This window comes from Pangasianodon hypophthalmus, chromosome 6 (assembly GCF_027358585.1).
Source record: "Pangasianodon hypophthalmus isolate fPanHyp1 chromosome 6, fPanHyp1.pri, whole genome shotgun sequence".
NCBI classification, from domain to species: domain Eukaryota; kingdom Metazoa; phylum Chordata; class Actinopteri; order Siluriformes; family Pangasiidae; genus Pangasianodon; species Pangasianodon hypophthalmus.
The window spans coordinates 9,550,470-9,573,237 of NC_069715.1; the positions used below are offsets into that span (position 1 = coordinate 9,550,470).

Genomic DNA, 22,768 nt, shown 5'->3' on the forward strand with positions numbered 1-22,768 from the left:
GTATATAAGGATTACAGTCTATTTTATCAGCATTGTCAAAGTACCATTTCTTCTCTTCTGAAGTAAAGTAAGTAATTTTAGACATCTTTCACCTCTAATTACATTTGCTTTGTGCAGTGAAGCCAGAGATTCAGTCTCGAATATGACAACCACAATAGAAAAAAATAGAAAAATATTCTTTATGATATAAAGATATTTTAGGTAGGATATTTTACCCTTGCTGAAGCTAGAAGACAGTGCTCATTTACAGCACTGAGTGTGTATCAGCACTGAGACCGTGGACGGTGGTTTTACTCAATGGGAGTCCAGCTGAAAGATTGAATGGAGGTCCTCAACATTGTTCTGTCTTGGTTCAGCACAGTTCAGTAATGTGGTTTCACTTCAGCTGTGGTGTGGTCTGGATATGGTGCTTTTACCAGGAACACAGCTGCAGCAGGCAAAATGTAGAGCAGTGGAACATTCGTTATGATTTCCTTGTGCAAGGAGGTTTGCAGAGGAACAGGTGTGTGTGTGTGTGTGTGTGTGTGTGTGTGTGTGTGTGTGTGTGTGCGTGCGTGCATGTTAAATCACACAACCATTACTAGACCACGATATGTGTATTTTGCAAAATCATATTTAGCATTTACGACACTAACATTCAATTAAAGGAACTGTCTTTGTCTGATTAAAAGATTTATGCATGTGAAGATTTATTCAAGACTTATGTACAATGTGAAAGAAAAGCCAGTTTTCAGCTGCTTTGAAGATACAACAATAAAAGTGCAAAGAAATGACTTTGTTTCCAGAGTAATTGTGATTTTAATATTGAGCAAACTAATCAATTTTAGTCGTTATCACACGGCACTGGATTACACACATCGAGAGCTGTAGCTATTGGAAAAGTTATGAATCACTGCAGCACCATGCAAATGTATTATAAAAACTCTAAGATATACATAATAGTCTCCAGTGCATGTCCCCTGTGTGTGTGTGTGTGTGTGTGTGTGCTTGTGTTTGTGTGTGTCTAAAACAGAGGGAGAATAAGGAAAAAACAGTCCTCTGGTGTAGAAGTGAATATGTCACTAATCATTTTTGCATTTTGGGCAAAGGCCCTGAGGGAGATAATGCTGTGCAGATGTGTGTGTGTGTGTGAGTGTGTGTGTTTGTGTGTGTGTGTGTAAGTCTGTGTGTGTGAGCTCACACTCACCAGAAGCTCGGCATTAGCAGCTGCTGGCCTGTTTTGCATATTGCGATGGCAAGCGATGGAGTGAAAGTGAGAGAAGATGGAAGGGAAGGCCGCACTTTTGCATATGTGGTGGCAGTAAGCCCTGGACTATTTCATACAGCCAGACTGTGTGTTTGTCCTTTGCTGGAGCTGAGCAACTGTGATCGGGTGACAAACTCCACGTCCAAACCTTCACTTCTTCTTTCAGAACAGTATGTTCCTCCACTGTCCTCTTTACAATGACTCCAACTGTAGTCCTAAGCACACACTCATCCTGTATATTTTATGTGCTATATATCTGCTGAGAGACAGGGATGATTGATGGATTCCCAGCTGTTCCTAGTGGCACAGAGGCTCACGCACTCTCGCGCCATCTCTCCTCCAAGCATGGTGCCCTGGAGAGAGCACATACGGCTGGGTGGAAAAATTCACCTCGGTTCGAAACACATGACCCTGACAGGTTTTTCAAATCACATTTGCCCGGCTTCCCAGCTTATGCGATTTACATGAAAACATTAGATCTATGCAAATGAACTGCTCCCAACATTTGTCATTATTATGTATATACATGTTAAGTGAAAGGTCTTGTGTTTCCTAGGTAACAGATTGCGGTTTTAGGTTTCGTTGCATCAGTTCCACATTAGCAGGTTGCAGCTACAGAAACTGATACGGCCTCCTGGTCTTCAGTCTTGTTTCCACAGTTTCTGTGCGCTAAAGTGCACTAAAATTTTCCACTACTCATGGACACCTAAAACAATTTCTATATTCAGATTTCAATTATTTCAAATATTCTGCATTCAAACACACTCAAATATTAATGAGACTGTCTTTTTATACTGCTACAGACAGAGCAAGCATTAGCGGTAGTGCTACATTATGCATTCATATCACATGAACCACAGCAGGTGAAAAGTGTGTTTTATTTATCGACCTAGAGTAATGTTTTTTTTGCTGATATTAAGCTAAAATTGACATTTCTTAGGCGACCCAGAATCCAGGTAAAAAATGGATTCCCATTAACTGTATATGTGGCAGCCTGGGTAAACTCTTCACATGGTGAAATTTTGACATTTTATGCTATATAAAATTTTGGAAAATACACATTTCCATGAACTGAAATATGCTTCCTTTTTTTGCACATAGCTCAATCAAACTGTATCTTAAAGTTTAAACATTTTAAATTCTGGTTACCCCCAAAAGTAAAAATGAGAAGATTGTATTTAAAGATTCCTGTCCAACTCTAATGAAAGTCACCAGTAGCTTGCCTAAACGCACCTGCTATATATTGATTTAATTTGCATTTAGTTTAAATACTAGATAATAATGGTTTATGGAAATATATTTATGTTTTTCTGAAGTTGTAGTGTGATCTGATGGGTTTTCCCAACATGCCACATGTGTGTGTATGTGTTGGAAATTTTATTTCAGACAAGAGTGAGCCAAGCAACATTTATTTAGCCAAAAGGTTAAGGAAACTCATATTTCAGTAGACTTAGTGTATGTTAAGTGACTTAAAGTAGATTATGGGATCTTAATCCTAATGTGAATAGGTAAATGTTGTCAAAATATATTAAATAGTATTCCAGCAGAGAAAATCATTCTCACAGTATTATGCCCTAGCAAATTCACCACTAATGATTTTGCTTTGAATGTGTGAACTGTTGCTAATTAAATGAGGCTTGATAAAGTGCTTGGCTGTTCACTGCTCTCTGTGTCCTCTACTGACCTTCTGCTGCTGTGTGTTTGTGTCTGTTCCAGAGCTCCAGAGATCATCCTTGGCCTGCCCTTCTGTGAGGCTATAGACATGTGGTCCCTGGGCTGCGTCATCGCTGAGCTCTTCCTGGGCTGGCCGCTTTACCCTGGCGCGTCTGAGTACGATCAAGTAAGACTATTATCAGGCCTTAATCCTGCAGAGTGATGACACATGTGTGCTTAATGGTTGGTAGAGACAAAAAGCCTGAGTGTTGTTGAATGAGTGTTTGCTTTTCACTTAGCCATAGCTGTTTGCTTACTTTTTCATAATGAATTTTAAGGCGAGACACTACAGATAAATAGGGTCATTTGTTTAAAAATATATCACATTCAATCTTTGGCAATCTTTTTTTCCAAAAACTTTCATTTATTTATCCAAAGGCTTTGGCTAATTAAATATGCATACATTTACATAATTAGTAAAACCAAAAATCTAGCCTTTTAATGTTGTTAGAATTAAAATATGTATTTCACTGTGTAAACGCTTTCAAGAGTGAATTTTTCAGTGTAAAATCGAATGTAAATCCAATAATAATTAACATTTTTGGAAATTCCTCTGTTAAATGCTTCTAATCAGGGTAAGAATGAACATGTAAAATCTCATTTTTGGTTCTAAATATAGGGGAAATTTTTTTTTTGAGAAATACTATACTATACTGTTTCTACTGTACTAAGCATGGATTATGAAGTAAAGTGAAGGCAATGTACACTATAATGACCTAAATTGATTATATCGGGAAACATGCTTTTCAGGGATATATGACATGATGTGATTGTGTCAAGTGGGTGGAGTGTAAGCCTTTTTCAACGTTTCAGATCATGAGGTGGTCCTGAGTAGACAAAAACAGTGAAATAAACATTTTCTGTTGAGTTTTGATATTTTTATTACTACAGTTTAAGAGAAGACATGGTGTAGATGCAATGTATCCAAAATTGTCAGTTCTACCTGTAGTGTCTTGCCTAAAACCACTCCTAAAACCACTGTCTAAAAATTCAGATATGCACAAATACTACACTCATCTTTTGAAGCCTATTTTGAAACACAGCAAGCTCCTCTGTTCCTTTGTAGAGCTTTTGGACACACAGGTTGTTATTTGAAAATACATTAATACATTATGCATTAGAAATGTTTATGAGCGAGTGAGAAATGGCATTTCCTGTTTGGCATCTGCTGTCGAGTATGGCCCTGCAGCGAGGTCTCTCTCTCTCTCTTTCTGCAAATGGCTATAAAAAAATACATCCCTCAATTACTGTTTGTGCTCCAGGGAGAGAAAACAAAACAAACCTCTGGCTATGTTGCTGTTCTCACAGCTTTCCTAAAGTGCAGCGTGTTTGTGTCTGTATGTGTGCACGCTCTCGGGCTTTCATCTCTCTCAGGCCTCGTTGTAATGCTGGACAGATGCCACAACCTGGCCAATTAGTCCAGTTCCTGCGTGCTAGTGTGGGGTCTTCTCTTAAAACACACACAAAAAAAATTGGCTCCTTTGAAAGGCCCAGGGCCAATGTTCTAGCTCAAAGCATATTAAAACAGCCATAAACAAGCTCTGGAGCTCACTTTGATTTGCCTCCTGCCATTTTAGCACACAACCTCCTTTCTGTGCCTTTAGAGGCAACTTTGGTACTTTGACATACCTGTGCTATGTGATGTTTGTCTAGACTTTGGGTGGCTTAGCCATGAGTAACCGTGCTATCTCAGGTTGAGTAAACATTCAGTTTAAGCACCACTGCTTACTTAAAATGTAACAGAAAGGACTGGTTAAATATCATTTGGTTTAGAGATGCTCATTAAAAAAAAAAAAAGACAAGGAATCCTCCACATATGAAAAAAAAAGAAATCAGATTTTATATTTCCAAGGTTAAAAGCAAGCCTACAGTGGGATCAAGGTTTCAGGCACAGACGTGAGTTCAGGATAAGAGAGACTGATTGGTGGGGAAGACGCTGAACATGAGAGAGATGATTATTGTGGATATTGCAGGCTGCCGTTTCGCATTTAGACCCCTTTCAGGTGTATGAACGCCATTCTGTGTAATTGCAGCTCTCAGGCTGTTTATAAAAAGACTTCGGGGGAAGGAATAAACCTGCTGGTGATCGCATTCTTTCAGATGCTGTTTATTCAACGTATAATGCTGTTATGCTGGAGATACAGTGTAAAAGTTGATGCTAAGAGAGTGGCATGTGAACTTTACTGATGCAGATTGTGTCAGATGATGAGTACACTTTGTGTATGCTTTGAGCAGTCTTTTGCATATTGAAATGCTTGTTTTTTTGCTTCTTTCCCCCAGATTCGGTACATTTCTCAAACACAGGGGCTGCCGGCAGAGTATCTGCTGAGTGCAGGAGCGAAAACTACCAGGTTCTTCAACAGAGACCCAGACTCCACCTATCCACTGTGGAGATTAAAGGTATGGTTAGATATACAGTCCTACACACACACACACACACACACACATACACGCGCATGTTCTCATAGACCATTTTACTACCGGACATTTAAAAACAAGAACAGGCCCAAATAAAAACCTGAATTGGTCACAGTAATGAAAGTCAAAGTAACGACAGCACCATCATTATGGCAGACAGTGATGTCACTGACATGGCAAGTGTGTAGAACAGCACTGATGGATGTTTTGTGTTGCATGTGACTGTCACATTTTAGCAGAAACGTTGTCACTGGGCTGGTTGCCACTTTTCTGGTGCCAAATATTATCATACTTTGTGCAGAGTCTTCGTGATGTATGCATGCTCATCACACCAAATGTTCCATGCATACTGTATACACCTACATATGTGTACAGATTAATAGAAATTGATTGTTTTAACCTTTATTAGAAGCACATTGTAGTGCTTGCTGCCATATAAGTTGTGTTGGATCATTAATAGGTCACATGACCATAACAAGTAACATAGAAGGGGTGCAAATCTCAAGCTTCCAGGTGATTTGATGGTACCACTGAGTCTGATACAGTACGTTTTATTTAGTAGCCTCTGAGTTTTTACACAGTTGTTTTCTGTCCTTTTATGATAATAATCAATTTATAATCAGTTATCATCAATAATAATTGAATTATGATTATTGCCTTGATTCATTTCAGTTGTTGCCTTTTAAACTGATGCATTGATCTAACTCGCCTGATTGTTACACACCTAGCATATAGGCTTTACCTGTGCTAGGAACCTAAACCTAAACCCCCAGAAGCATCACTTTTAAACACTGTTTAAACATCTAATCATTTAAACATTGTCTATATTTATTTTTCTGCGTTTTAAACTTGACTGATACTTGAATTTGGTTTGTTTTAGGTGGGAGATAATAAAAAAGTATGCTAACTAAATTGTCCCATATAAAAAAAAAAAGCACAAAAGCTCTTTTCCCAGAGAATATAATGAAATCTTTACATCAGCTTAAGATTTCAGTTCAGACAGCAAATATTCCTGACATGATGGATTTGGTAGGGACTAAAATCCCAGAGATACTCCCATAATTATTACATTGCTCCACCTCCACATGTAAAACGAACCCAGGCCGAATAGGGCTTACAATTCCATCCTTTTCAGAATCTCATGCCCAATTCTCACGTTCCCCAGTGGTCCTCCTGTAGTTGGCTCACAGCTTGTCTTCCCTGTTATCTCTCCCTAAACCCCTGTCTTAAACCCTGCCGCTTTCATTGCTGCCGGTAAACAGCCCAAAAGCCCAGTGAAAACAGAATGAGTTAGTGCAAGACGATCACGCAACCCAGAGAAGTGTAGGTTGTTGCTCACTGAGTTGTTCCTCAACTACTTTCAAACTCCCACCTCTCCCTCACCCCAAACTCCAAGCCAGTGAAGGCCGCTTGATACCCGTTCAACCAAAGACCTTGGTTTCCTGACTAGCCTTGAGTGAACTTTGGGACACACACTGAGTTGTGAATGCATAGCTTTTCCACTATTGAACAGGTTTCAGTCCACTACAAGGCTGTAGCAGCATGTGGCCTCAATCCGCTTAGCTGAGTGCGCATATATTGATCTCACACTGTGCTGAAAACACGAGTCTTTTAAAACTGCATAGACACATCTCAAGCTGACTCATGTCAAGCAAGTTTAAAGTTCATGTAATACATTATATATATATGTGTGTATATATATATATATATACATATATATATATATATATACGCATACTGGCCTCACAGTGTTGTGTATTGTAATTTATGTTGTCTTGCATACTGTTCTGTGTTGCACCATGGTCCTGGAGAAACAACATTTCATTCCAGTGTATATAAGCTATATAGGAATGACAATAAAAATCCACTTGGCTTGACCTTTATGGTGTAGTTACAGTGTAATTTACATGCTTTCTTAGTTATTTATCAACACATCTGAGGGATATGTTGATAATCTCTATGGTTTCTTCTAGTGTCCACTGTCACTGTGCTCTTTCTTTTTCCATATACAAAATGTCCTTTCTGTGTGCTAGCTAGCTAAATAATTTACCTCAGTTATTAGCTATTAGTTATTTCATGCTTGGCGTCCATAATTTCTCAGTTGCCTAGCAACTGTTCTAAAATCTTTAACCACCTGAATGGTGAGGTTTTTTGTCTTCCCATTATCCATTTAAATGCTCCAAAAGCAATACTGATAATTGTCTGTTGATATCTGTTTTATTACATATATGTATCACGACAGTTTGAAATGTATTTCTGTGGAAGAAGAGCAACTGAATGAATGTTTTTCTTCCCCACAGACACCAGAGGATCATGAGGGTGAGACCGGGATCAAGTCTAAGGAGGCCCGCAAGTACATTTTCAACTGCCTGGATGATATGGCACAGGTAGAGCAAATATTCCCAAATACAGCTAAAAATGATAACACACTCAGTTACACAAAATAAACACCATCAACGTCTGGGTTTTTTTAGTGATGTCACTGAAAAAATGTTCCCCCGTTGAGTTTTGGTAGCTAATATAAATTGTTATAATCATCCAACATTGTACGTCATATGTTCCCCTGTGTGTAATTCCACATGCCTCTGTCAGTGTTTTGTCTATGAGTAAGTGAAACCGAGTTCTTCCCCTGGTAAAGTGCCATCACTTGTTACAACTTTAAGAAAACATTTGTGCTCTGAAACTAAGGATGTGACCTAAAGCCTCAAACCAGATTTGGTTAGATGGGTCAAAGTGAATCATTTTTAAAAACTTTTCCCTCCTGCAAATAGCTGAAAGTTATTGGAAATTAAATCAGCTCACCCCATTAGCTGTCAAACGTGCCCTGGACTTACCAGCACAGCTTGTACTTTTCCAACAATGATGCAAGCCTCAGTGTAGGTTTTTCCCCAAAAACAAATTTCATGTAAATCTGATTTATATTACATTGAGCCAGTGAATACACTGAAGCCTAGACATCTCTAGTTCTGTGCTACACAGTGCATGATGAGATCTCCAGATAGACAGACAGAGAGACAGACAGACAGACAGAGTCAAAGCAAAGCTTCCATTAAAGCACAGAAGTTAAGGTTCCAGGGCGATTTAGGCTCTGCTCAGAATAAATGAGTAGTGAGCTGTTTGGGCTGTGTGCTTGGTTTGTATTATGGATGATTGCAGAAGGTCTAAATGCTGGGATGATTGCCCAGGAAGTTGAACAGCTCAGTCTGCTCTCCATCCAGAGAATGACAGGAAATACTGAGATACTGTGTGCGAGACACATCTGGTCTGAGAACATTGATCACAATGCTACAGGCCTACAAAAGTGTCCCTTTATAAGGTGCACAGTGATGTTTTGCTTTGTGTACAAATCAATGACTTTTATACAAGTTGTTGAATGTACTGTTCAGAGTCATGATGTCATTGTGAGTGCCCAAAAGCAGTGCAGAGAGCATGGAAAGATTATGGCATGTGGGTTTTTCTATGTCTCAGGATGTTTGAGACGAAGGACGCATACGGTGTTTGCTGAGCATTAACTGACAGACGTGATTGACTATGCCAGGGGACAATGTACTCACACGGCTGGCTGTTCATTACACTGTATTTTTATGCTTTGTAATATGTCTATTGCACTGCCATATTTTCACTCTGTGTGTGTGTGTGTGTATTCTCCCAAAGTCATTCCATTTCCCAGCAGAGGACAGTCTGATTATTTTTCAGCGTGTGTGTTGAAGATTATTCCTTTATCATGCAGCAGATTGATGGGGGGGCAGCTTGCATAAGAAAAGGGAAGGGGAATCAGATTTGTGTCCGTGACCGGCAGTTCATCAGATAGCCTCAGGGGGGGTGGGGCCGCAGATAAATCACACTGCTTTATGAAAAATGTGCCTGCTATCTCTATCTAAGAGATTCCCAATGAGCAAGTCTTCTCCTACATCTCTGCTCGAAGCAGGCGCTGCACTTCAACAACAGTCTGATGTGCAGCTTTTTAATTCACACACACACACACATACACACACACACACACACACACACACACACGTTTGTCGTACTCTCCTTATGAGGACCTTCCATTCGCAGAATTATTAATGCAGCAAATTAATGCTATGCCTACGCCTAAATCTAGCCCTAAGCTTAACCTCGGCAAAAAGAAAACATTTTGGCTCTTTTTTTTTTTTTCTCAATAAAAGCTGCAATTTTCCTCATGGGGATCAGCCAAATGTCTCCACAAGGTCAAAATTGTCAGGTTGTCAGAACATTTGGTCCCCACCACACACACACACACACACATACACACCACAAGACATTCCTCAATACATAATAAAATAGTGTTCCAAAAATTGCTCGTTGTAAATGACTGATTATGTAGTCCATGCATGATGTTGACCTAAGTGTCAGTAAAACGTCCTGTGTACAATGTTTTTAATTAGCAGAATTATGTATCTGTATTTACTTTGATCCCTTTAGGCTGATTAAGATCTTTGCTTTGGCGCCAGGCACATTCCGAAGTGTCTCTGTGACGAGCCGTTAATAAGAATGCAAATATTTGGAAATATCACAGAGGTGCAAGGTTACCAATATTTTTACTGAGACCTGGTGACATGTTGATTATGTGTCTCTTGGTTTTGCTCCCACAGGTCAAGATCCTACATCTCTCTTTTTTTTTTTTTCAAAAAAAAAGGAAAACTATGGTGGAACACTCAATGAATGCCATAACGCTTTTTGACATATATGCATATATTTATGTCTTTAAAAAGCACATTCTTTGCAGTACGTTTCAGGTACTTTTAGACAGATCAGTGTACTTTTAGGATCAGTGACCAAGGAATTCATGTTTGACTAGAACACCTTTGGCTTAGTTTATCTTAAACACCTGGTTGTGAGCCAGGAGTTGACAAGTGGATTAAACTCAGGTCTTTGTGCGCCTCACGTGCAGGTGAATGTGAGCACAGAGCTGGAGGGCAGTGACATGCTGGCGGAGAAGGCAGACCGGAGAGAGTTCATCGACCTGCTGACCAAGATGCTGACCATAGACGCGGATAAAAGGATCACGCCCATTGAGACGCTCAACCATCCATTTGTTACTATGGCTCACCTGCTGGACTTCCCCCACAGCACACAGTAAGCCTCAGACTGCAGCTGAACACAGCCATACACACATTACTCAGAGCCCTTTAGATTCTGGTCAGGGTGAAACAGTCCATCATACCAGAGATGGTATTTTTACAAAAACTACCAAATACCAAAATGAAACTTGTGCTCTTTTAATGTGCTTGATGTTTTTTGCTTGATGAATCAAACATGCTATGTGTTTGGGGTTGCAGGCAGCATTTTTGCTGTGTTTCTGAGCTGCTAAACTGACCCATAAGGCACAAACTGAGCTAAAGGACAGAACTCTAACTCTGTAGAAATATGATGTGCAGACTTCTGAGTGGCGCGGCAGAAAAGCGTTCGCTCTATCGTCCAGGAGATTGCGAGTTCAAATCCTGACGACGCTACAGACAGCTGTGGCTGGGAGATCAAGAGCAAAATTGGCTGTGCTCTCCAGTTGGGAAGGATGGCATACTCTCTCTCCCCTGTCATTCAGAGTGACACTAGCCAATCATGGGTGTCTTTGAGATCAGAGGGTGGTTAGCACGTTCCTCCGAGTGTGTTATGCTGCCCTGTGAAGCTACATGAATAGCAGTTCAAAAAGATGCATTTGGTTGGATTCATGTGACTTGTGTTAGTTGTTGAGAATTGGCCAACACCAAAAAGTACATTTTCACCCTATATAGCCCTCAAATTTTTTTTTTTTTGCTTTTTGATTCATTTAATTATGTGTAGTGTGAATAAACCCAAACCAAACAGCAAACAAACATCAATTTCTCTCTGATTAAAACTAGCCAAATGCAATAATAGATATGAAAGCACCCTTGGAGTGTTCATTAGCATGCTTCAGGCTTTTGTGATATCTCTACTTCAAAGTCCAGGATTGTAATAAAGCTTGACAATCAACATATTGTGCAGCCCTAGTTTGCTCATTTTCACCTGATAGTAACCTGGTGGATTAAAATGTGTTTATAATTAAACATCTGTCTTTGTAAATATGAAATACACTGATTTTCATCATTGGCATTTCGTACATTTTTAGAAAATCTGAAGAGACACTGTCTGGGACACTAGAACATGATTGTGTACGGCTATAACATTAATGCCACTTTCATTTTTTGTAGTGTCAAATCCTGCTTCCAGAACATGGAGATCTGTAAGCGTCGCGTGAACATGTACGACGCAGTCAACCAGAGCAAGACCCCGTTCATCACACACGTAGCCCCCAGCACTTCCACCAACCTCACCATGACCTTTAACAACCAGCTCAACACTGTGCACAGCCAGGTCAGTGTCTACACACTCACACACATACACACCAACACACATACCCTTACATCCTTTCCTATTTCCCCTTTGCATCCTGAAGTGCAGTTATTGAATCACACACATTGACTCATTTACGGTGAAGCATTGCAGAAAACGTCTCCAAACCCCCACAGGTTTATGCTGGTTTAGGTGTGTGTGTGTGTGTGTGTGTGTGCAAGTCTAGCCCTGTGGTCCTGTGTCACAATGTGCTGAATAAATACACGACAGTCTATACTTCCTGCTTGTCTTGCATTTTCCCACTCTCCGGCCATACGGATTACATGGCTAGCCAAACTGCTGACTTAAGATCGGGCCTAAATCACATATCTGCTTTTTAAGTTCTTACATCCTGCTAAATGATTTCCTCCCTTCTCTATCAGTCTGATCAATGCTGCTCTGCTATTCTACAGTGCTCAGTTTCTCTTAACCCTGTACTAATCGAGTTTTTACACTCAAAATGCAGGACGTTATCGGCAGGTTTGCAGGGGTACCAGAATTGCTAATAAGAAAATCGTAGCAAGCATTGAGAAAATAAAGCCAACAACAGACAAACAGAATTTAACCACAAAAATGCTAGCATATGTCTGTGGGCTAGAGGGCTAATTTTTTTTTCAGATGTGCGCCAAGAAATAGTAAGAAAACAGCAAGGCAAATATCTGGTATGGCCACTACTTAATAATAAGCCGCTCCTCTATTTTTAACAGATGAAAAAGACCACAGTCCCATACACTTGGGTTCTTTCACCTTACAAGACAGAGGTTTGTGTATTCACAGGCCAAAAGACATAGACATGTTCAAGACTTGCATCTTCTCACTACTTATGTAACGTTTTCAGAGTCTGCTGGTGATTGGCTTATACGTAGTCATGCATCCGATAAATAATTACATCCTTTCACGAATGAACAGTTTCCAGACATTTTCCTCCACATGAACTTTAGGCTTTCCTTTTGTTGTCACTTTGTTGTGCTAATGTTTTAACCCAACCCACTCAAAAGGTGTCATACTAATCCTAATTTTGGTATCAAATCCTCATCATAATCAGACCTCAGACATAACTACATAACTGCAGTGGCATTCAAGGCCAATATTAAATACATAAATATGACACTATTCATTACTCATATCGTCGCTATAAATTTCACAAAAAGTTTTTTTTATCTAGACGCTATTGAAAAACCCCATCTCGGATGCTTCTAATAAAGAAAAATCTGGCAACCTCAGATGTGTGAACTATATTCAGGTAATTTGCATATTCTGCATGGCGCACTGAGAAAATCAAGTTAAGCAGCTATGTAACTCTGAATACGCATAACTTAAATATCGACATAACTTTTAGAGTTAAGTTACCAACTCTGAATATTCATCAAGACATCCCCTTTCCCTGTAATTTACTTCTTCTGTTTACACATGCCCTTCCCACTAAAACCTTGAACTAGTTCACATCCTTGTTTATTGCTTCATCAATCTTCCTGGAACTTTAAAGCAAACACTTAACCTCTTCCAGATTAATTGCAGTTGAATTTCTGCCATAAACAGTGCACATATAGAAAGAGCTCGAGTGTACTTGTTGGGTGGTAAGGTTTGTGCCGTGTGTGATTGTGAAAAGGGCTGGGCTGGTTCATGTTGTATTAGCAGGCTGCGAGCGGCAGTGTTTATTTTGTTTGATGAATGCCACAGTGGCGTATTGATTAACTCTCTCCCCTGGTGCTCATCGGCCGCACGAAACAAGAGAAAATGAAAAATGAAACGTGCCACTCAGAATTTTCCCCATGCAGACTCTAATGAAAAGCTTGTAATTACTAGCAGTGGCATGAAATGAAACAGGATTGCTTCAGTACTAAATGAAAGTAAATAAGGCTACCCTTCATTAAAAAGCTGGGGTTTGGAGTAGGAAATGTTGATCAAGGACATTTTAGATACCTCTTGTTCCACATGTCTGCTGTGGATTATGTTGTAAGCATTGCATTTGAATCAGCACCTACTATAGCTGTGTTATAAAACATGAATGGTATAAGCATTCTCTCTTGCCCAGGCCTAAAATGTCTGCTTGCTTTTGGTTTCTTATGGATTATAAAGTCTGAATTTACTTTTCTTAATTCCTTTTTGTCTTCGTGGCCAGAGTTAGGGTTAAATGAAAGTATTGCACTTTAGTCCTATAGCTAAGAAGAAACTCACTCACTGTAACAGTCGAGATGGTAAAAATAACAAGATAATAGGTGAAAGGCTCCTGAACCATGCAGGATAAAACACTCTAGAGGGGAATAAAGACCAGGCTGAGGCATTTGAAAAGCTCAGTGTCTCACTCTTGCTGTATAAATGTGTGTGGGTATGTTTAATCACAGTGCAATGCAGAGAGAAATTATTATCTGCAGCTAATGAGACTGAGCAAGTTCAATGAGCTGGAGTAGCATAAACTGTAACACGAGAGCATTGATTGACACGTACTCATCCTCCGTCACCCTCCCATCCCCGTGTAGCGGTCAATAAGCCGTTTTATTGAACACCAGATGTACTTGTGCTGCACATCAAATAAATGTAGCATTTGTGTTGATACGTAACAGATTATTAATGACTTCAGATATGAAGCATTAAAAGGATGACTTCAAATATGAAGCATTAAAAGGATGGATTTAGTTTTTTTTATTTGCAGTCTTAAAATATTTAAGATCTCACATCTGTGTAGAATAGTACATCCAGCTTGTTTAGTCTTGTAAAATGCATGGCTGGTTTGGCTTTCAACATCATCAATTGCAGTTTTCTTAAAAGCCATTTTTGTCATTTTTGAGACATCCTCCCCAAAACATCCTTCACTGATGATGACACCTACTCTATAATCAGTGCATTTTTATTATTTATGATTTTATTGTTTTTTTTTTTATTTATTGTATTTTATTTATTGTCACTCCACCCCGTCCCCTCCCACACCCACTCCTCATGCTTTTGTTTGTCTTTGTTTGTTTGTTGACTCCATCGGTTCCTTTAGGCCACCAACCTGGCTCCCTCCTCCACCAGTGCCACCCTTTCCCTTGCCAATCCCGATGTCTCCATACTAAACTACCAATCTGCACTCTACCAGCCTCCTGCAGCGCCCATGGCTGCCGTGGCACCCAGGACCATGCCCCTGCAGCCTGGCGCCCCTCAGCTCTGTACCACTCGGCCTGATCCCTTCCAGCAGGCGCTCATTGTATGCCCACCCACCTTCCAAGGTGAGAGCACTATTCCTGCACATGGAGTCTTAGGTTCCCTTTGAACATGTCTGTGTCTATACTTGGATTTGCAGAGGGATTGAGGAGTTGTAAAACATTTCTATTTCCAGAGAGAATGCTAGTTATTTAACAATGTGCAATAATTAAATATACACTCACCGACCACCTTTTTAGGAACACCTGTACACCTGCTCATTCATGCAAATATCCAATCAGCCAATCATGTGGCAGCAGCACACCGCATAAAATCATGCAGATACATGTGTCATGCAGATACAGGTCAAGAGCTTCTGTTACTGTTCACATCAAACATCAGAAAAAAATATGATCTCGGTGACTTTGATCGTGGCATGGTTCTTAGTGCTAGACGGGCTGGTTTAAGCATTTCAGAAACTGCTGATCTCCTCTGATTTTCACACATAACTGTCCATAGAGTTTAAACAGAATGGTGCAAAAAACAAAAACATCCAGTGAGTGGCAGTTCTGCAGGCAGAAATGTCTTGTTGATGGCCAGACTGGTTCTGGCTACCCACGAAGGCTATAGTAACTCAAATAACCAGTCTTTATAACCATGGTGACCAGAAAACCTCAACAAACAGCACCTTGAGGTGGAACACAACAGCAGCTCAGATTCCACTACTGTAAGCCATGAATAGGACTCTAATGCTACAGTGGGCACGAGCTCAATGAAACTGGACAGTTGAAGACTGGAAAAAGTCTAAGGTTAGGTTCAGTTTAGGTGACAGGAGTGGAACCTGATGTGGTCTTCTGTTGATTGGATAATTGCATGAATTAGCAGGTGTACACGTGTTCCTAATAAAGTGGCCAGTGAGTGTATAGTAGTGAACCTTCAAATCCTGATGTCTAAGCACTGAGGTCTCAACATTAGTTCAGTTATTCCGTTAATTTATTTCAATTTCCTATAATCACTTGCTGCATGTAAATGTCAGTCATGTGTTATAAATAGAACTAGAAATACAGATGATAAGTCCTGTGGTGCCTATGGTGTGTCCTCAGGGTTGCAGGCATCCCCCTCCAAGCACAGCGGCTACTCCGTACGGATGGAGAATGCTGTTCCCATAGTGACTCAAGCCCCTGGCGGTCAACCCCTGCAGATCCAACCTGGCCTTCTCACACAGGTACAAACTCTTCCTCCTTCACCATGGCAATGAAGAACCATGCGTGGTAAACTAATTATAGTCTGTGTCTCCTGAATGCACTGCTACAGCTGAATGTGGCTTTGGAAAAGAGCAATTAGCATGACCCATTTTGTTTTAATGAACTATAATTCACCTCCTCTGACAAAGTCTTTCTCGTTTGGTCATATATTATAATTGTGTGTGTGTGTCACAGGAGCTGGTCCCAGAGTCTGTTACCAGGCTGGGCTTTTTGTCTCCACTGAAACTCAGCACTTGTGTTTTTTTTCCCTGGAGTGAAAGCCAGTCATGGTCTGACGAGCATGACAGAGGCCGGCTCTCAGAAAGATCTATGGATGCTGACGGGTTTTTTAGCCTCAGGGGCCATAAGGCAGGACCTGCACTGGATTGATGATGTTTGGCTTGAACTTCTTGACTAGCTGTTGGAGTTTGATACTTTCCAGCCAGTTTAAATCAGACCTTAGTTACTTACTTTATGGAATAGACGCACGTAATTTCTTACCAATTTTAATGTCCGTTTGTGTGAGAAAACCTGGTCCCTTTCTCGCTCTATGCTTGTTTGCCTGAAGGTCTGAGAGCCCTCGTGTCTTTCAAGTGTGTGTGAAGAGGGATGAGGCTGGTCCCAGAAGGCTGCCTAGGCCTTTATCTGGATCAGGAATGCAGAAAATGCAGGAACAATCAGGGAGGGAGAGCATTCAGAGCCTCTAGGGGTGACAAAGGGCCTTCACCAAGCGAGAGAGACTGGGCGCCATGTCAGAATGGGGGTTGTGCAGAAGATGGCTATGCATGGAAAAGAGCCCTTATCTGGGTTACAGTTCCAGGGCAGACGAGCTGATTACACACCCCAGGCCAGTATGAGAGAACTGAAAGTGCCCAGAATGTAGGAAAAGGGCTGCAGGGACATAATGTCTATTATAGACATAAATATTTGTGACAGTGTGGCTGCAAAAGAAAAAATAATCTGCTATCTGCTGAGAATAAAGTCATTACCTTAAAGGAAGTCGAAGGTGTGCACTGCATATAGGTTAATAGTGCTTTCAGCTTTTTATTTCAGCTAAAACAATACCAGTTGCTGACTTGAAGTGTTCTGGGAAAACATCACCAAAGTACGTGAAAAAGGACATGTTCTAGTTTTATGCACTTTTATGTTTCACAGCTTGAGTCTTTGAGATAAATTGTTCAACTCGACTAATGACCGCCCTCCATGCACCTCTCCTCTAATCCCAACATTTTCTTCAGACAAAAAAAAATTCAGTCCATAGCAACAGCAGGCAAAAGATGAAGGTGACAGTAAATATCCTGGTAATTTTAGACATCCAGCAAACAGCTTTATGAATATTCCAGCAAAACTGGAAGCCATGTACCACTAAAGACATGGCCAAACATAACTGAACCTTTTTTTCCCCCCTAAGGCCCTTGTTTGGTCTGTCTCTAAGCTTAAACATAATAGACCCCTGCCGTTTGTGGTTAGGCCCCCTTTGTGTGAGCCAAGCACTACAGCCCATACTGATGGCACCGTAAACTAGATGTGCGAATGGTATTAAAGCAACAATTCATTAGTTGAACATTAAACTGCTAATCAGTAGAGCTGCATTAAGCCATTAGAGCTGCAGACACTCCTCTGCTAGCCACGTCTCTGGGCAAATTACGCCTGGCACTCCGTGCACTCCATGCCAGTCATACAAAGCAGCTCCTTACAAAGCCGCTGAATGGGGGCTCCTGAATTTAATTAAATCCTGAGCTGATTTGGAAAACGTCAAAGCCATCAGTGCACTGCCTAGGAGATGCTACATATCTTTATTAAGGCAAGGTCTTATCTTTTTTGAGATGTGAGTCAAGGCCATGCTTCATTTTTCAAGGTGCATTATGAATCTCTTAAGATATCGGTGCCAAGGAAAGGATGAAACAAAAATTTAAATGAAAGCGACAAAAGCTTTTTTGTTATTCAGCAGTGGCTTTTTGCCAAAGTTGTTTCATTTTTGGTGTTGAATGTTTTGAGCACTTGTAGAGGACAGTGGCAATAGATAAATGAGATGCGCTTGTCTGCTTTATGCTGTGTATTATATTTCTTGATATAAATGTATTACTACAGTAATTTAGAGAAAGAAGAGAACACATTTTTGATGCTCCTCCCTGCATAGTCACTATGCCTAAAGGGGATGTTTGACCCGTTTGGTAGCTCTTTGGCACAGTTTGGCACAGTTGCTAATGGTCACAGCTGCAAATAGCTTTGTCCTTTTCTCCTTATTCTAAACCTGTGGGTGTTCTAACGGATCTGTTTAGTTGGGAGTCTTACACTCTTGTACCTCCTGCAGTGCAAACTTCAAACTATGAACCCAACACCCTCTATTCTTTCGTTCTCTCCTTGTCTTGCAGCAGGCCTGGCCCTCTGGTACCCAGCAGATCTTGCTGCCTCCAGCGTGGCAGCAGCTCACCCACACCTCTGTACAGCATGCCACCGTCATCCCGGACTCCATGAGCACCTCTCAGCCCCTGACCAACTGGAGGTAAGACCACCTGTGTCCCCTCACTCATTTACAGAGAATAAGGCAGCTTTCACAAGAGCGATTTTGGCATGCATATGAAATTAAATTGATATGCATTGCTGATTTGTTGTAGGCGTGTTTCTGGGCAAAGATCAATGTTTGTTACTGTATACTCAATATGAGAATTGAAAACAGAAAATGTGGTTCAAGTTGCATAGAAATAATATCTGTAAATAAAAATGTCAGTTTATCCTACAGCTATTTGTATTCATTTGGTGTCACTGCCATCTTGGCTAGTCGGCTAAGATTCAGTCTGAAAACAAATGGATGCAAGCTCCTTACAGTGATATTTAAAAACAATATTTATCCCATAGTGCTTAATATTAGTGCATAATATGGAGTAAATTTAGCTTTAATTTAAACCTAGTTTATAGTAAGAAAGGCAATGAAATGATGTTTATTAACCTAAACAGTAAAAAATTTTGTAAAAAATATATACATATTTTACATAGTTTTAGGCCTACATGTACGTACACACTAGGGAACTGAATGTGAATACATTATTCAGATTGAACAGATAAACTATCCTAAACGGATATCAGTACAGATATACAGAAGGTTCACATGGCTAGAGGTGTGCATTCGGTTGCAATAAAAAGTTGCATGAGCGATCATATGTCAAGCTTGTGCATCACTGCACAGCACATTTACATAGTAACTGCCTGTTCAGGGTCATGATGCTTTAAATTAGGTTACTAGTTTCTTTATACTTTGGTAAATTGACCCAACTAAATGTGTTTAGAAATATCGTGGACCGGTACAAACAAAAAAAATAACTGCAGGATTTAAAAATCAGTCCCGTGCACACCTCTAGTTTAGACCAATCGTGAACTTGAGTGATAAGGAGCTGGCACTGATAACAGTGCTGGCAGTTCTTTACTTCTGGGTTTCTGTTTTCCCAGTGTTTCTGGGGACATAGAGGTAAGATTAAAAACAAAACAAAACTAAATCAACAACAAAAAAAACACTTCTGGTTTAGGCCACACCTACTTGGTTCAAGTCTGAATACAGATACAAATACAAAAAATGTAAACACAGAATTGATACAGGTACAGATACAGATAAGCCCCTGGCACGCACACGCACACACACACACACACACACACACAAAAGTTTAGTCACACAAGAAAGTCATAGAATAGCTCTATAATACGTTTACACATTTGCCAGATGTTTTTATCCAAAGCATCTTGCAATTTAGCTGAGCAGATGAAGATTTCAAACACACTATTAGGTTACACCTTATAGGTAAACTGTGTGTCCTTGTGTTTGCTGTAAGATGTGGAAAGTTGAATTGTGCAGTTTCTAATGTTAGCCGACAACCACGATTAGTTCCTCCTCTATCTTGGTCAACATCTGAAGCCATGCAGAACGTCTCCTCTAGGCTGACACATGGTCAAAAGTTCAACTTTTTGAACAGACAACTGAGCGTTATTTATACGCATTGCCATTCACTGGTACATGTCATCCATCATGCTGTTCTTATTATAATCAATGGCAGGAGGTGTTTTTGAGGTATATCAACCAGCCTAAAACAATGTTATACATTTCGAGTTGCGCTGCTCCATTTAGAAGGGAAACATGGAGAACATGGAAACATTTAGAATGGAAGGGAAATATGCCCTCCTTATGGTTAAGCCCTGTCATGCTGAGGCAGTGAAGATGTAGTGTGGCTGTAGTTATTAATTATACCCCTGCTAATATGTATACATCAAAAGAATGCACACATCACTATACCCCATTACTGAGCATGTTGATACTCATTTGCACCTATAAAACACAGGGGAAAAGTGTTATATTGCATGGCTATTTGACTTTGATGAATGAGCAAGTTGAACGAGGCAGGAAGCTGTGTACTCAGCCTACCAGCTGGGTTTGCTCATGAATTATGCATGTAAAATGAAGTACAGTTTTATTTTAAAATCTGCTAGTCAAATGCACATCATATTGCATTCAGTACTAATAGAGAATTCATGTTAAATGTTTTAAGAGTTTTTGAGTGGTTCATGGGGCAGCTCAGGTCACTGAGTTAACTATAAGGGGAAGGATTTGAGCTGGCTCACGTTGCTGTGTGGGCAGCAGGCTCGGGCACATGTAGGTTGCTGATGTCGTGAGAAGTGGAGATGCGAGCCTTCAGCCCAGCCCTGACGGTTCTATTGTCCTCAGTGAGCCCGTCTGCAGGAGTGTCGCACTCGCACTGCAGAGTCAGAGATCTCTCCTCTGAGAGCCATCCCTCTGCTGTCAGTCTGCTCTGTATCCCATACAGACACTGCTGCCTTCTACTGGACAAACATCATATTGCATTAGGTCATGATTGGTAGCATTGTCATGTCACGTGGATCATTGTTGAGTGTTGCATGATTTATTTAGATTTGGATAGATTTACATGTCTTTATTAAGACAGGGCCTTATCCTTTTTGGGAGAGCTGAGCATATTATTTATCTCTGACGTGGATTCGGCTTCAAGAAAAGAAGATAAAATGGAGCTGAATTGAAAAAGACAAGCTTTCGTCATTCCACATTGGCATTTGATTTCCCAAAGAGAAAAGAGTATAAAAGGTTGTATATTATAAAAGCTGCTTTTTTTTCAGGAATTCCCATCCCCATGGCAGCCATTACAATCCCATCATGCAACAGCCAGCCTTGCTTGCCAGTCACGTGTCCCTGCCTTCCCAACAGCCTTTGAATGTGGGCGTAGCTCATGTAATGAGGCAGCCGTCAAACAACAGCTCATCCTCCAAAAAGAGTAAGCCACAGCAGATGAGCAACAGGTAAGTGAGAGACTAACACATTTGGGTTTTTGTGAGATGGGATGGAAGAGTTTATTCTCTGACGCTTTTTTGTGCCTTCCTGTCTCAGGAATGTGTCCGCCTATGAGGTATCTTCCTCTCAGGCGGTGTTGTCCCCTCAGCGCTCGAAACGTGTGAAGGAGAACACACCGCCACGCTGTGCTGTGGTACAAAACGGCCCCTCTGCTACCTGCGCCCCACCTCAGGCCTGTGGAGGAGGAGGAGGAGGGTGGGGAGAAGAGCAGGCATCCAGCACAACGCGAGAGCACCACGGACCACACAACCAACACCCGCAACACAACCAACACAACCCCCCTCGGCAGACCATCATCATCCCCGACACCCCAAGTCCAGCTGTCAGCATCATCACCATCAGCAGCGACACAGATGAGGAGGATGAGCACAAGCAGCCCAGTAACACCAGGTCAGCAGGGTTGGACTGAAATTTTTTTGATGTATATTGAAATTTCTTGTATTTTGCTTGTTCAAATAGCAATTAGATTACACAGATGTTAATGATTTTCCTACCTGTATTGCTCTCATCTCCGCACAGCACATCATCCAAGCAGCGGAAGAACGTCATCAGCTGTGTCACTGTCCACGACTCCCCAGACTCTGACTCCAGCAATAACAGCCCCTACGCTGTTGAGTCCCGAACCAACGGCCCCAACGCTAACAACTATGACTCTAAGGGCACAGTGCTGGATGACTACAACAACGGAAATCCCCGGACCATCATCATCCCTCCCCTGAAGAGCCAGACCAGCGAGAACCTGAGCGAGTGTGATCGACTTGTGCCTGGTGAGACGGAGACTCTTCTCAATAAGTCTACCATTCCAAAAATTTAACATGCATTCGATATAGTTCAGTGCTGTCTGTAGCACCTGTAGCCAGATGAAGGTATATTAATGAAGTCTCCATGAATCTGCTTGACTGATATTCTCTATTTCCTGTATTTATCATTTTTCACATTACTAGATATTGCTGAAATTAGAAATATATCTTTTATCACTACAGACACAATGAACCACCAGAATCCTGCCTACAAGTTTAAATCCTCCAATGGAGGCCTGTCAGCCAACAATCACTCATCAGGGGGTGTTCCCGGAGGCGGAGCATATCGGCAGCAACGTTCCGGGCCACACCCTTTCCAGCAGCAGCCGCTCAATCTCAGCCAGGTGTGGAGTTTACGGGTTTATGGTCACACTTTCTGGTTTGCATTTGATGTATGGATTTGATGTGCGTAGTAGCGTCAGGTGGATTTTTATCGCTAGCTCATCCATATGCACGTACACGGTGGTGTAAAGTATCAAGCCAA

General features: G+C 40.9%; 1 protein-coding gene across 5 annotated transcripts in view; it reads left to right on the forward strand.

Annotated features, from left to right (window-relative positions):
- Positions 1-22,768, forward strand: part of hipk2 (homeodomain interacting protein kinase 2) — an 87,053-nt gene that overhangs the window by 58,517 nt on the left and 5,768 nt on the right. For 3 of the 5 annotated variants that reach the window (XM_026926929.3, XM_026926931.3, XM_053235059.1), the window contains exons 3-14: positions 2,963-3,086; positions 5,240-5,359; positions 7,678-7,764; positions 10,290-10,474; positions 11,569-11,731; positions 14,736-14,958; positions 15,976-16,097; positions 18,492-18,622; positions 21,253-21,432; positions 21,521-21,874; positions 22,004-22,251; positions 22,468-22,628. In XM_026926929.3, the coding sequence (XP_026782730.2) occupies positions 2,963-3,086; positions 5,240-5,359; positions 7,678-7,764; positions 10,290-10,474; positions 11,569-11,731; positions 14,736-14,958; positions 15,976-16,097; positions 18,492-18,622; positions 21,253-21,432; positions 21,521-21,874; positions 22,004-22,251; positions 22,468-22,628 (2,098 nt within the window). The remainder of the gene's footprint in view (positions 1-2,962; positions 3,087-5,239; positions 5,360-7,677; positions 7,765-10,289; positions 10,475-11,568; positions 11,732-14,735; positions 14,959-15,975; positions 16,098-18,491; positions 18,623-21,252; positions 21,433-21,520; positions 21,875-22,003; positions 22,252-22,467; positions 22,629-22,768) is intronic. The other 2 variants (XM_026926930.3, XM_026926933.3) reach the window with 2 other exon arrangements.